General features: G+C 46.8%; 1 protein-coding gene across 1 annotated transcript in view; it reads right to left on the minus strand.

The window, feature by feature from the left end:
- Window positions 1-6,524: 6,524 nt before the first annotated feature.
- NDST2 (N-deacetylase and N-sulfotransferase 2) overlaps window positions 6,525-13,867 on the minus strand; it is a 337,717-nt gene continuing 330,374 nt past the window's right edge. The window contains exons 13-14 of the mRNA XM_063961347.1: window positions 9,053-9,155; window positions 6,525-8,598 (exon numbers count right to left, since the gene is read on the minus strand). Coding sequence (XP_063817417.1) covers window positions 8,473-8,598; window positions 9,053-9,155 — 229 coding nt within the window. The 3' untranslated portion in view covers window positions 6,525-8,472. The remainder of the gene's footprint in view (window positions 8,599-9,052; window positions 9,156-13,867) is intronic.

Below are 13,867 nucleotides of genomic sequence, written 5' to 3' on the forward strand. Positions count from 1 at the left end.
TAGGAAAGGATTTGGAATCCAGGGTAAGACTCATACCAGCCACACCAATCACACCGTACAACTCGTGATAACTATACCCAGTTAACAGTATGAACAATAACTGAGCCTCTCTCAACAGATGGCTCATACAATAACCCTTTAGTTAAGCAATAACTATATACATGTATTGCAGAGAGTCCGCACTTGGGACGGGCTCCCAGCATCCACTACGGACTACGAGAAATAGAATTACCGGTGAGTAAATTCTTATTTTCTCTGACGTCCTAGTGGATGCTGGGTACTCCGTAAGGACCATGGGGATTATACCAAAGCTCCCAAACGGGCGGGAGAGTGCGGATGACTCTGCAGCACCGAATGAGCAAACTCAAGGTCCTCCTCAGCCAGGGTATCAAACTTGTAGAATTTTGCAAAAGTGTTTGAACCCGACCAAGTAGCAGCTCGGCAAAGTTGTAAAGCCGAGACCCCTCGGGCAGCCGCCCAAGAAGAGCCCACCTTCCTCGTGGAATGGGCTTTTACTAATTTAGGATGCGGCAGTCCAGCCGCAGAATGTGCAAGCTGAATCGTGCTACAGATCCAACGAGCAATAGTCTGCTTTTAAGCAGGAGCACCCAGCTTGTTGGGTGCATGCAGGATAAATAGCGAGTCAGTTTTTCTGACTCTAGCCGTCCTGGAAACAAAGTTTCAGGGCCCGGACTACGTCCAGCAACTTGGAATCCTCCAAGTCCCTAGTAGCCGCAGGCACCACAATAGGTTGGTTCAAATGAAACGATGATACCACCTTAGGGAGAAATTGGGGACGAGTCCTCCATTCTGCCCTTTCCATATGGAAGATCAGATATGGGCTTTTACATGACAAAGCCGCCAATTCTGACACACGCCTAGTCCAAGCTAAGGCCAAAAGCATGACCACTTTCCACTTGAGATATTTTAGCTCCACGGTCTTAAGTGGCTCAAACCAGTGGGATTTTAGGAATCCAACACACGTTAAGATCCCAAGGTGCCACTGGAGGCACAAAAGGGACTGAATATGCAGCACCCCTGTAACAACGTCCGAACTGCAGGCAGTGAAGCCAGTTCTTTTTGAGAGAAAAAGGGATAGGGCCGAAATCTTGGCCTTTATGGATCCTAATTTTAGGCCCATAGTCACTCCTGACTGTAGGAAGTGCAGGAATCGACCCCCCCTGGAATTCCTCTGTAGGGCCTTCCCGGCCACACACCAAGCAACCTATTTTCGCCATATACAGTGAAAAAGTCTTGCTGTCACGTCTTTCCTAGCCTTTATCAGCGTAGGAATAACTGCATCCGGAATGCCCTTTTCCGCTAGGATCCGGCGTTCAACCGCCATGCCGTCCAACGCAGCCGCGGTAAGTCTTGGATCAGACAGGGTCCCTGTTGCAACATGTCCTGACTGAGAGGCAGAGCCATGGGTCCTCTGAGAGCATTTCTTGCAGTTCCGGGTACCGAGTCCTTCTTGGCCAATCCGGAGCAAAGAATATTGTTCACACTCCTCCGTTTATTACAATTCTCAGCCCTTGGGTCTGAGAGGAAGAGGAGGGAATATATAGACCGACTGGAACACCCACGGTGTTACTAGTGCGACCACAGCTATCGCCTGAGAGTCCCTTGACCCAGCGTAAAACCTTTTTTTATCTTTTTATTGAGGTGGGACGCCATGTAGTCCACCTGAGGCAGTTTCCATCAATTTGCAAAACTGCGTGAAGACTTCCTGATGAAGTCACCACTTTCCCGGGTGGAGGTCGTGTCCTCTCCCGGAATGAACACTGCTGACAGTGCGCTTACTTGATTCTCCGCCCAGCGAAGAATTCTGGTGGCTTCTACCCTCGCCACCCTGCTCCTTGTCCCGCCCTGGCGGTTTACATGAGCCCCTGCGGTCTGACTGGATCAGAACCGGTTGGTCGCAAAGCAGGAACTCCGCTTGACTTAGGGCGTTGTATATGGCCCTTACTTCCAGGATATTGATGTGAAGGCAAGTCTGTTGGCTTGACCACAAACCTTGGAATTTTCTTCCCTGTGTAACTGCCCCCTACCCTCGGAGGCTTGCATCCGTGGTCACCAGGACCCAGTCCTAAATGCCGAATCTGCGGCCCTCGAGAAGGTGAGCACTCCGATGCATCTGAAGATGTGATCCGGACCACTTGTCCGGAAAGTTCCATTGTCCTTGCATGGAACCAGCCGAAGGGGATGGCCTCGTATGATGCCATCATCCTTCCCAGGACTCGAGTGCAGTGATGCACGGACACCTGTTTTGGTTTTCAATGGATTCCTGACCAGTGTCATGAGCTCCTGAGCTCTCTCTATCGGGGGATAAACCCTCTTCTGGTCTGTGTCTAGGATCATGCCTAGGCGAGGCAGATGAGCTGTAGGAACCAACTGCGACTTCGGAATATATAGAATCCAGTCGTGTTGCCGTTTCACTTCCAGAGAAGGTGATACGCTGTCCAGCAACTGCTCTCTTGATCTCGCTTTTATGAGGAGATCATCCAAGTATGTGATAATAGTGACACCTTGCTTCTGCAGGAGCACCATCATATCCGCCATTACCTTGGTGAAATTGGTAATGACAATCCCGTACCGCAATTCTGAGGTACGCCTGATGAGGTGGATAAATGGGGACACGAAGGTATGCATCCCTTATGTCCCGATTCATTTCAGGCTTGCAATGACCGCTCTTAACGATTCCATCTTGAACCTGAACCTTTTCAGGTATATGTTCAGGGACTTTAATACAATATGGGTCTAACCGAACCGTCTGGTTTCGGGATTATAACATGGTCGAATAATAACACCCTCTTGTTGAAGGAGGGGACCCTTGACCACCACCTGTTGAAGATACAATTTACGAATTGCAGTTAACACTGGCTCCCTCTCTTGGGGGGGAAGCCCGCCGGGTCCTCGGTGAGGGGGCATCTTCTCACAGTCCAGCCTGTATCCCTGCGATACAATTTCTATTGACCAGGGATCTAACAGGGAGTGAACCCACTTGTGGCTGAACTTACGAAGGCGTGTCCCCACCGGGCCTAGCTCCGCCTGTGGAGCCCCAGCGACGTGCGGTGGATTTTTGTAGAGGCCGGGGAGGACTTCTGTTCCTGGGGACTAGCTGTGTTGTACAGCTTCTTTCCTCTGCCCTCGGCTCTGACAAGAAAGGACGCACCTCAGACTTTCTTGTTTCTTTATTCGAAAAGCTGCATTTAATAATGTTGTGCTTTCCTAGGCTGTGCAGGAATATAAGGCAAAATATCAGAATCACCAGCTATAGCTGTGGAGACCAGGCCCGAGAACCTTTCTCCACACAATCCTCAGCCTTCCATATGCCTCTTAAGTCGGCATCATCTGTCCAATGTATATTCTACAGGACACGTCAAGCAGAAATCGACATAGATTTTGTCTCTAGGACCCAGTATACTCATGTTCCTTTGGGCATGCTTTATAATTATATATCTATCACTTAAGACAGCATCTTAAAATATTTATATGCATACTAGGGTCTCAATCTCTGCTGATAAGGTACCTGTCCACGCTGCCACAGCGCTATAAACCCATGTCGACACAACCGCCGGTCTGGGTAGTATACTAGAATGTGCACACTATCTGCAGGATCCCTGAGAATAGCTAGTGCAAACAGGATACCCAAGGGGAAGATTCTCAACACATCCTGGCCCTAGTGGGGAAAGGATACAGCCTGAGAATTCTCTTGTGGGAAGCTGCCGTCTCTTGTCTGGAGATTCCCGCTCTTTTTCCTCATGAGAGGAGGGAAATTTACCTCAGCATTCTTCCCCTTAACATGTGTACTCTCGTGTCAGGGACAGATGAGTCATCAGTGATATGCAAATCATCTTTTATTCTAATAATCATATATTGAATATCTTTTAGCCCTCTTGGCTGTAACTTTGCATTATCGTAGTCGACAGTGGAGTTAAACTCCGTGTCGATACTTTGTTATTTTGGATAGTGAACATAGAGAGACTCTGAAGGACTCTGTGACATAGGGACAGACCAGGGTAGATTTCCTTTCTGTTCCCTAACCTTTTGTGCAATAATTTTACCTCAGCACTTACACATATCCAAACAGGTGTCGGCGTTGTCGACGGAGACACCCTCCCACACACATATCCGCTCTATCACCTCCTTAGAGGAGCCTTTTACCTCAGACATGTCGACACACGCGTACTGACACACCACACACACAGGGGATGCTCTATTTGAAGACAGTTCCCCCACCAGGCCCTTTGGAGAGACAGAGAGAGAGTATGCCAGCACACACCACAGCGCTATATAATACAGGGATGTACACTATACTGAGTGATTTTTCCCCTATAGCAGCTTATATACACAGTTTTGCGCCTAAATTTATGTGCCCCCCGTCTCTTTTTTTACCCTTTGTGTACCAGGATACAGCAGGGGAGAGCCTGGGGAGCTTCCTTCCAGCTGAGCTGTGAAGAGAAAATGGCGCCGGTGTGCTGAGGAAGAAGGCCCGGCCCCCTCAGCGGCGGGCTTCTGTCCTTTTACGTACTTTAATGGCGGGGGTTACTGCACATATACAGTTTATCAGACTGTATTATGTGCTTTTCGCCAAGTAAGGTAATCTAATTGCTGCCCAGGGCGCGCCCCCCCCAGCGCCCTGCACCCATCAGTGACCGGAGTGTGTGGTGTGCTAAGGGAGCAATGGCGCACAGCTGCAGTGCTGTGCGCTACCTTAATGAAGACCGGAGTCTTCAGCCGCCGATTTTCAACTTCTCTTCGTTCTTCTGACTCTGCAAGGGGGACGGCGGCGCGGCTCCAGGACCGGACGACCGAGGACTGGGCCTGTGTTCAATCCCTCTGGAGCTAATGGTGTCCAGTAGCCTTAGAAGCCCAAGCTAGCTGCAAGCAGGTAGGTTCGCTTCTCTCCCCTCAGTCCCACGTAGCAGTGAGTCTGTTGCCAGCAGATCTCACTGAAAATAAAAAACCTAACAAATACTTTCTTTTCTAGGAGCTCAGGAGAGCCCACTAGGTGCATCCAGCTCTGGCCGGGCACAGATACTAACTGAGGTCTGGAGGAGGGGCATAGAGGGAGGAGCCAGTGCACACCAGATATAGTACCTAATCTTTCTTTTAAGAGTGCCCAGTCTCCTGCGGAGCCCGTCTATACCCCATGGTCCTTACGGAGTACCCAGCTTCCACTAGGACGTCAGAGAAAGAGATTTAACAATGGTAAGGCTACCATAAATCTCAGCTGTAATTATAAGCTCCACAAACTTCAAGAGATACATATGGGAATGTTGGAAGTAGCTTAGGAGCCTATGGGGGTAATTCAGATCGGATCACTGCAGTGCGTTTCTGCACAGCGGGAAATCAGGTCATAACAGCGCATGTGTATGCACTGCAATGCGCACGTGCGCCGGACAACGGGGATCGCCGGTCAGCGATGGGATGGTGTTAAAAGTGACTGAAAGGAGGAAGCACTTTGTGGGTGGTAATTGATCGTTTACTAGGAGTGTTCTGGAAACACAGGCGTGTCCAAGCGTCTTAAAGGGAGGGTGTCTGACGTGGACTCCGGTCCCCATCAGCCTGATTCAATCGCACTGGAAGAGTAAGAATTTTAGCAGCTCGGCGTACACGTAGCATCGCACATTTGCACGGCGAAAATACACACACTGCAGGTGGTGATTATCTGAATGCAGGGCAGCAAAAAACGCAGCCCATCTATCAGATCTGAATGACCCCCTATGTACTAAGCCTTGGAGGGAGATAACGTGACAGCCAGGGCAGAGCCTTACTGCCCTGTTACAGGCTCTGTTTGAAAAAAATGACAGGATCAGTTTGGCTGGTACTTTCTCTCTCTCTTAACAGCTTTGTCCATAGGCCAGCCTCAGTGATGTTACTTTCGCCTCATGAATAATGGCTCCCACTTTAAACTCCTGGTTTAAGGAACTAAGGAGGTTATTCAGGTTTGTTGGCAAACCTAAAACAAAACCACACTAATGGGCAAAACCATTTTGCACTGCAGGTGCGGCGTATGTAACATGTGCAGGGAGATTTAGATTTGGGTGGGCTATATTGTTTCTGTGCAGGGTAAATACTGGCTGCTTTATTTTTATACTGCAATTTATATTTCAGTTTGAACACACCCCACCCAAATCTAACTCTCTCTGCACATGTTACATCTGCCCCACCTGCACTGCACATGGTTTTGCCCAGTTGCCTGCTTTTTTGGTTTGCTAACAAACCTGAATAAGGCTCTAAGACAACAGGAAAGTCACTTATTCTTCTCTCTGCGACAAAGCTTAGACTTTCCTACAACAGAAAACTAATGCAATAGAAGAACCCTATGTCTGGTTGATATCACAGTACAGTAGTAGTTCTGGGGTCTGTTCTCTGGCTCCTATGTAAGACACACTATTTGCTAACAGAGAATGAACAGGAGGGAATATTTTTACACACTGAATAAATACCTGACAAGAGCTCATGTTTGACATGGACTAACATCAGATTTATGTTGTGAAATGATCAGCACAAGCAAAACATTTAGTGAATCCACGAATGCTACTTCTAGCTTTTATTTAGATGTGTTCAGCTGCGAGAGCCAAAAATTTCTCCATTATCATCATTCAATGTGAATGACACAATACATGAGGGTCCAGTGCAGTAGGGGGACAGAGGGCTTGTTGACAAAATACCAAATGTATCTTTTTTTTTTTTCCCCTGGCGTTTAAGCTTCTGGTTGCACGATTTGTAACCCGCTGAAAAAAAAAAAAAAAAAAAAAAGGTACATGGCATAAAATACTATATTGCATACTATATACATTTCAACATACAAGAGTAAATGGACCATTTTTACAAAATACACAATACCTACAGCTTAATTTAAGAAGCTTGTGTAAAAATGCCCCTTATCCATCTGCTCTCCCTCCCCTCACATTCTGTTAAGACGACAAAATATTGTGTAGAGCAGAACCTTTAAAATACAGAGTATCGCTGCGGAATGACATATGATTAAAAACCCATTTGAGAAGAAAAGGGTAATGTCCTAAATCCTATTTTCCACGTAGGAAAAGGGCCATTCCCCAGAATTAACCAGTGAACAGAGTATAGTTTCCACTTTATTTCATGTAGAAGCCGAGGACCTGACAACCCCAGACTACAAGGAATGTTATCTGTATAACCTAGAACTACCTCCAATCGCAACATTACTGAGTCAATGAGATTTAAAAAAATCACAATTTACACTGCCCTCCAGTGGTCAACTGCTGCAATTCCAGGAGGAAGATTATACAGATCTTTTTGTAGTCCATATTCAACACTGAAGCTAGGGCAGATTTATTTAATCTATACTGATATAGGGTAAGTCATGCTGGGAACAGTTTGAAGCCTCACTTTGCTTGGGGCCCTTAGCCAGTTACCTGCACTATCCTCAGTCTCTAAATGAGCAATATTGGACTATAAAGGTGGCATATAATTTATGGATTGAATACAGGCAGCCATAACGTCTATTTACTTTTTTTTTCTCTATATGTTCTCATTGGATGCTAGCTGACAGTAATGAAGTGTATAGGAGATGACCTATTGACTCCATTCAAAACTGTGAACTGTAATTCCTCTAAAGGGGGGATATGGGTCAAGTCACTACCCAAATCTCCTGCTACACAGAGCAACACTGTGCAAATAAAACCACCTCAGTCCATGTTATTTATCCCTCAACATACCAAGAAAATCCAAGTTCACAACCACTGAGTAATGTGCAGATGACTTGATTGGAAGTAGCAGAACGATAGACTCCTCACACATGAAATGAATGCCACTGTCAGGATGGGTACTGGGAAGACTGGAACCTTAGAACAGGAATATATAGTGCTCATGTACAGAAGAATGGTAGGTTTTAGGCCTGTTCATTCCTATATCCATTATCCATACATATAACTAAAATAAGATCCCAGTGCTAAAATGGACTTAAATGCTCTTTTGCACAGCTTCATAAAATAACCTTCCCGGCAGGAGAACATGCAACAGATGCAAGTTGTCCTGATGTCAAGGTGTGAATGTTAGAGGAGAGGAATCCACGAATGAGAAAGCAAAACTACATGCCATATAAACACATTAGATTCATGAATGCCCCTCATTCCTTAAACAACCTGAATAGGCTTTTTTGTGCGACTTCACTTCTTGATGCCCAAGATCCTATGTAACACATGTTGAACACTTTTGCACATGAGGTGCATTTCTAACCACAACACGCCCCTGTCTCCTAGTTTCAGGAGGTCTTGTCATAGCCAGATGGTGATGTTCGTCATTGCAGTACAAGATGTCCATATTCCACAATAATGACAACTTAAGTCTATCTGCTCCTACAAGGAACGATGAACAGTTGTAGTGCGGATAATTGCCACATTAAAGAAGAAATGATAACCAGTCTGGCAAGAGAGGCCTTTGTCACATGTGTTGGATCTGTTCACTTCTCCCATGTGGAGACCAAGCTCAGCTTCTGCTTGAGTTCTGAAGATCTTCCCGGAGCCATGTTGGCAGAGGTTGTCCCAATCGGTTCAGAAGCTTTGATAGTTCAATGTTATTTTCTCGATAAAAGTCTGCAAGATAACTCCGGGACTATAAAGAGAGGAGAAAGGGATGGCTGTGAATGGTTGTGTGTGATCAGTCAGCATCTGCATCCTATATTGTGTGTGTGTGTCTTACAATGTTCACATGGACAGATACTAGTTGTAGGGCTGGGCATATCGTGGGCAGTCAGTTGTTTGAGCATTGCCAATTAATACTTAAAGGGACAAGTACATAAGCAGTAACTTTCAGAAATTTTGTTTACAGAGTATTGTAGCACTAATTACACCAAGAGTTTAGCTAATGCATGTTTTCCAGCATGGTTTGTACATGTTCACTACAATATCAACAGTTCACTGATTGGCTCAAGCTAGTGCAATTACTGCTCAAGCCTCCGAGGAAAGGTGAGAGGTTTAATTCCAGAGTCCAGCATGATGCTGGAACACAGTGCTAGGAAGTTCAGTTTATGACCCTTACTATCATTAGCTGCGGCTACTGCACTCACCGAAGACTCCATTTCTGGATATTTCCGGCCTTTGCTCTTTCCAAGGCATTTAGTCTTCCCACTGTCTACCAGCTGACACCAAAATCCTTTTGCTTCATCAAACCTAAGTGAATACAACAGAAGGGTGAGGGAGATGTGTCTCTGTGTGGAGATGAACGCCACACAAGTCATCACTAAAAGAACCATTGCATAGCAGTAAAGCAGAGTGAATGCATGACAGGTGCATTGTGAAGAAGGAACAGACCAACCAGTTTGTTAATAAGGTGCAAGCACTTCAAAAGGACAAGAAGTAATGAGTTCAAGTTAGTGATGTAGAAGTGAAAACTACGAAATACAGCAGTATTTGTCTACATGATACTACTCTGAAGGTTTTTCTTTTATTGGTGCTGTAATAATAGGATTTTAATTACCTACCGGTAAATCCTTATCTCGTAGTCGGTAGAGGATGCTGGGGTCCACATTAATACCATGGGGTATAGACGGGTCCATTAGGAGCCATGGGCACTTTAAGAGATCAATAGTGTGGGCTGGCTCCTCCCTCTATACCTCTCCTACCAAACTCAGTCTAGAAACTGTGCCCGAGGAGACGGACATACTTCAAGAGAAGGAAATACACAGATATTGGCAAGATTCACACCACCTCACACGTACAACAAAAGGAAAGCCAAGCTAACCAACGTGGAACGATTCAGCAACGGCTGAACTAAAATTGAACCAAGTAACAATGCAGGAATATGAAGCACTGGGCGGTCGCCCAGCATCCTCTATGGACTACGAGAAAAGGATTTACCGGTAGGTAATTAAAATCCAATTTTCTCTTACGTCCTAGAGGATGCTAGGGTCCACATTAGTACCATGGGGATGTACCAAAGCTCCCAGAACGGGAGGGAGAGTGCTGAGGTACCTGCATAACAGATTGACCAAACTTTAGGTCTTCAGAGGCCAAAGTATCGAACTTGTAGAACTTAGCAAACGTGTTCGACCCTGACCAAGTAGCTGCTCGGCAAAGCTGAAGAGCCGAGACACCCCGGGCAGCCGCCCAGGAAGAACCCACTTTACGAGTAGAGCGGACCTTAACAGATTTTGGACACGGCAAGCCTGTCGTAGAATAAGCATGCTGGATAGTGAACCTGATCCAGCGAGAAATTGTCTGCTTAGAAGCAGGACACCCAACCTTGTTGGGATCATAAAGGACAAACAGAGCGTCCGACTTCCTGTGACGAGAAGTTCTCTTCACATACGTTTTCAAAGCCCTCACAACATCCAAGGACTTTGAGGTAATTGAGGAGTCAGTAGCCACTGGCACCACAATAGGTTGATTAATATTAAAGGCTGACACAACCTTTGGAAGAAACGGCTGACGCGTTCTGAGCTCAGCTTTATCCTCATGGAAAATTAAATAGGGGCTCCTACAGTATAACACCCCCAATTCCGACACGCGTCGAGCAGACGCCAACAGAGTGACCGCCTTCCAAGTAAGAAACTTGACGTCCACGTCCTGTAAAGGTTCGAACCAATCCGATTGCAGGAACTGCAGCACCACATATAGATCCCAAGGTGCCGTAGGAGGCACAAAGGGTGGTTGAATATGCAGAACCCCTCTCAAGAATGTCTGAACCTCAGGAAGAGCCGCCAATTGTTTCTGGAAGAAAATGGACAAGGTCGAAATCTGGACCTTTATGGAGCCCAAGCGTAGGCTGCACCTGCTTGCAGAAAGAAGAGAAACTGTCCAAGTTGAAACTCCACTGGATTCACACAAAGACGCATACTTTTTCCAAATTCGATGGTAATGCCTTGACGTTACTCCCTTCCTAGCCTGTATCAGGGTAGGAATGACCTTTTTTGGAATGCCTTTCCGAGCCAAGATCTGGCGTTCAACCTCCATGCCGTCAAACGCAAGTCTTGATAGGTGAACGGCCCCTGTTGGAGAAAGTCCTTGCGAAGAGGAAGAAGCCTCAGATCCTCCAGCAGTAATTCCAGAAGATCCGCGTACCAAGCCCGTCTTGGCCAGTCCGGAGCAATGAGGATCGCTTGAACTCTTGTTCTTTTTATGAGCTTGAGAACCTTTGCGATGAGCGGAAGTGGAGGGAACACATACACCGACTGGAACGTTCACGGAGTGACTAGTGCATCCACCGCCACTGCGTATGGGTCTCTCGACCTGGAACAGTACCTCCAAAGCTTCTTGTTGAGGCGAGAGACCATCATGTCTATCAGAGGTACCCTCCATCGGTTTGTCACCTCTGCGAACACCTCCGGATGGAGGCCCCATTCTCCTGGATGGAGATCCTGTCTGCTGAGGAAGTCCGCTTCCCAGTTGTCCACTACCGGAATGAGCGCCACCGTGTGCTTTTCTGCCCAGAGGAGGATTCTTGTTACCTCCGAAATCGCAGCTTTGCTCTTCGTTCCGCCCTGTCTGTTTATGTAGGACACCGACTGAACCTGTATGGCTTGATTTTGCAGAAGATGTGCTGCTTGTAGAAGGCGGATGTAAATGGCCCTCAGTTCCAGAACGTTTATGGGAAGGAGAGATTCTTGACTGGACCATCTTCCTTGGAAGTTTTCCCCTTGGGTGACTGCTCCCCAACCTCTGAGGCTTGCATCTGTGGTTAGGAGGATCAAATTCAGAATCCCGAACCTGCGGCCTTTAAGTAGGTGAGACGTTTGTAGCCACCAGATTAGCAAAATTCTGGCTTTCGGCAACAGGCGTATCCGCTGGTGCATGTGAAGGTGTTATCCTAACCATTTGTCCAGGAGATCCAGTTGGAAGAACCTCGCATGGAACCTTCCGTACTGAAGAGCCTCGTAGGAGGCAACCATCTTCCCCAGAAGACGAATGCACTGATGAACCGATACCCTTGCCGGTTTCAGGAGTTCCCGGACCATTGATTGGATCACCAACGCTTTCTCCACCGGTTGAAACACCCTCTGTACTTCCGTATCGAGTATCATTAACAGGGAGGGCAGTCTCCTTGTCGGCTCCAAATGTGACTTTGGAAGATTCAGGATCCACACATGACCCTGGAGTAGACGCGTTGAGAGAGCAATACTCTGCAACAACTTCCCCTTGGAAGACGCTTTTAGCGTCTAGTAGCATCATCTCCGCCATGACCTTGGAGAACACCCTCTGTGCTGTGGAGAGGCCAAATGCCAGAGCTTGGAACTGCTAGTGACAGTCCAGCAGCGCAAATCTGAGATAAGCCTGGTGAGGCGGCCAGATCGGAATGTGAAGGTATGCATCTTGATATCCAGGAATACCAGGAATTCCCCCTCCTCCAGACCTGACATCACCGCTCTTAGAGACTCCATCTTGAATTTGAATTCCCTCAAGTAGGGGTTCAATGACTTTAGGTTTAATATCGGCCTTACCGAACCATGCGGTTTCAGTACCACTAACAGGTTTGAGTAATAATCCTTGTGTTGTAGGTGGAGTGGAACAGGAACAATGACATTTGTTTGAACCAATTTTTGAATTGCTTCCTGTAGGATAGCACTGTGTCAGCAAAACAGGTAAGCCTGATTTGAGAATCTGTGAGGTGGGAGTTGTTGAAACTCCAGTCTGTATCCCTAGGCCACAATATCCATTACCCAGGGGTCTAGGCATGATGACGCCCAAACATGACTGAAGACTTTTAGTCTTGCTCCCACCTGCCCGACCTCCAGGCAGGGAGGTCTACCATCATGCTGAGGATTTTGAGGAAGCAGAACCTGACTTCTGTTGCTGGGAACCTGATGGCGCAGGTTTTTTGGACTTTCCCCGAACTCCTCTAAAGAAGGTGGGAGGGGGTTTGGATTCCTTAAATTTTGCGGTCCGAAAGGATTGCAGTGTAGGCGAAAGAAAAGACTTCCTAGCCGGTGGTGTTGCTGAGGGAAGAAAAGTTGACTTACCCGCAGTTGCAATGGAGATCCATGCATCCAAAGCCTCCCCAAACAGAGCCTGACCTGTGAAGGGTAGGTTCTCCACACTTCTCTTGGATTCCGCAGCCGTAGTCCATTGACTTAGTGAGTTCTCTGCACGCCGAGACCGCCATAGCAGTAGCCCGTGCATTCAGCATGCCAAGGTCCTTCATGGACTCCACCATGAACCCTGCAGAATCCTGTATGTGACGTAAGAACAAATCAATGTCACTTCTATCCATAGTATCTAGTCTTCTAGCAATGTGCCTGACCATTTTACTATGGCTTTAGAAATCCACGCACAAGCAATAGTGGGCCGTAAAGCGACGCCATTAGCTGTATATAGTGATTTGAGTGTATTCTCAATCTTGATTTCAGCAGTTCTTTTAAAGCAGTTGAACCAGGAACAGGTAAAACCACTTTTTTTTTTTTACAACCTAGATACAGATGCGTCAACTATAGGTGGGTTTTCCCACTTTTTTCTATCCTCTTCAGGAAAAGGGAAAGCAATGAGAACCCTTTTTGGGATCTGGAATTTTTTCTCTGGGTTTTCCCAGGATTTTTCAAACAAAGTTTAACTCCCTGGAAGCCGGAAAGGTAAGCGACGATTTCTTACTTTCTGTACAATAAGATTCCTCCACCTGTTCAGGTACGTTCTCAGAAATGTGTAAAACATCCCTAATCGCTTCAATCATTAGTTGCATCCTTTTTGCAAGGGATGCATCCCCTCCCTGCATATCCCCATCGCCGTCCCCTGTATCAGAGTCGGTATCAGTGTCAGCTTGCATTATCTGGGCAAGTGTACGCTTTTGTGGGTATGTAGGTGGGGTTTTTGATGAAGTAGTGGGGGCCAGATACTGTAAACCCTCCACAGATTTCCTCAAAAACTGCGCTTCTTTCTAAGTATGTGACATCCTT

The sequence above is a fragment of the Pseudophryne corroboree genome, chromosome 3 (assembly GCF_028390025.1).
Source record: "Pseudophryne corroboree isolate aPseCor3 chromosome 3, aPseCor3.hap2, whole genome shotgun sequence".
In the NCBI taxonomy this organism is placed as follows: domain Eukaryota; kingdom Metazoa; phylum Chordata; class Amphibia; order Anura; family Myobatrachidae; genus Pseudophryne; species Pseudophryne corroboree.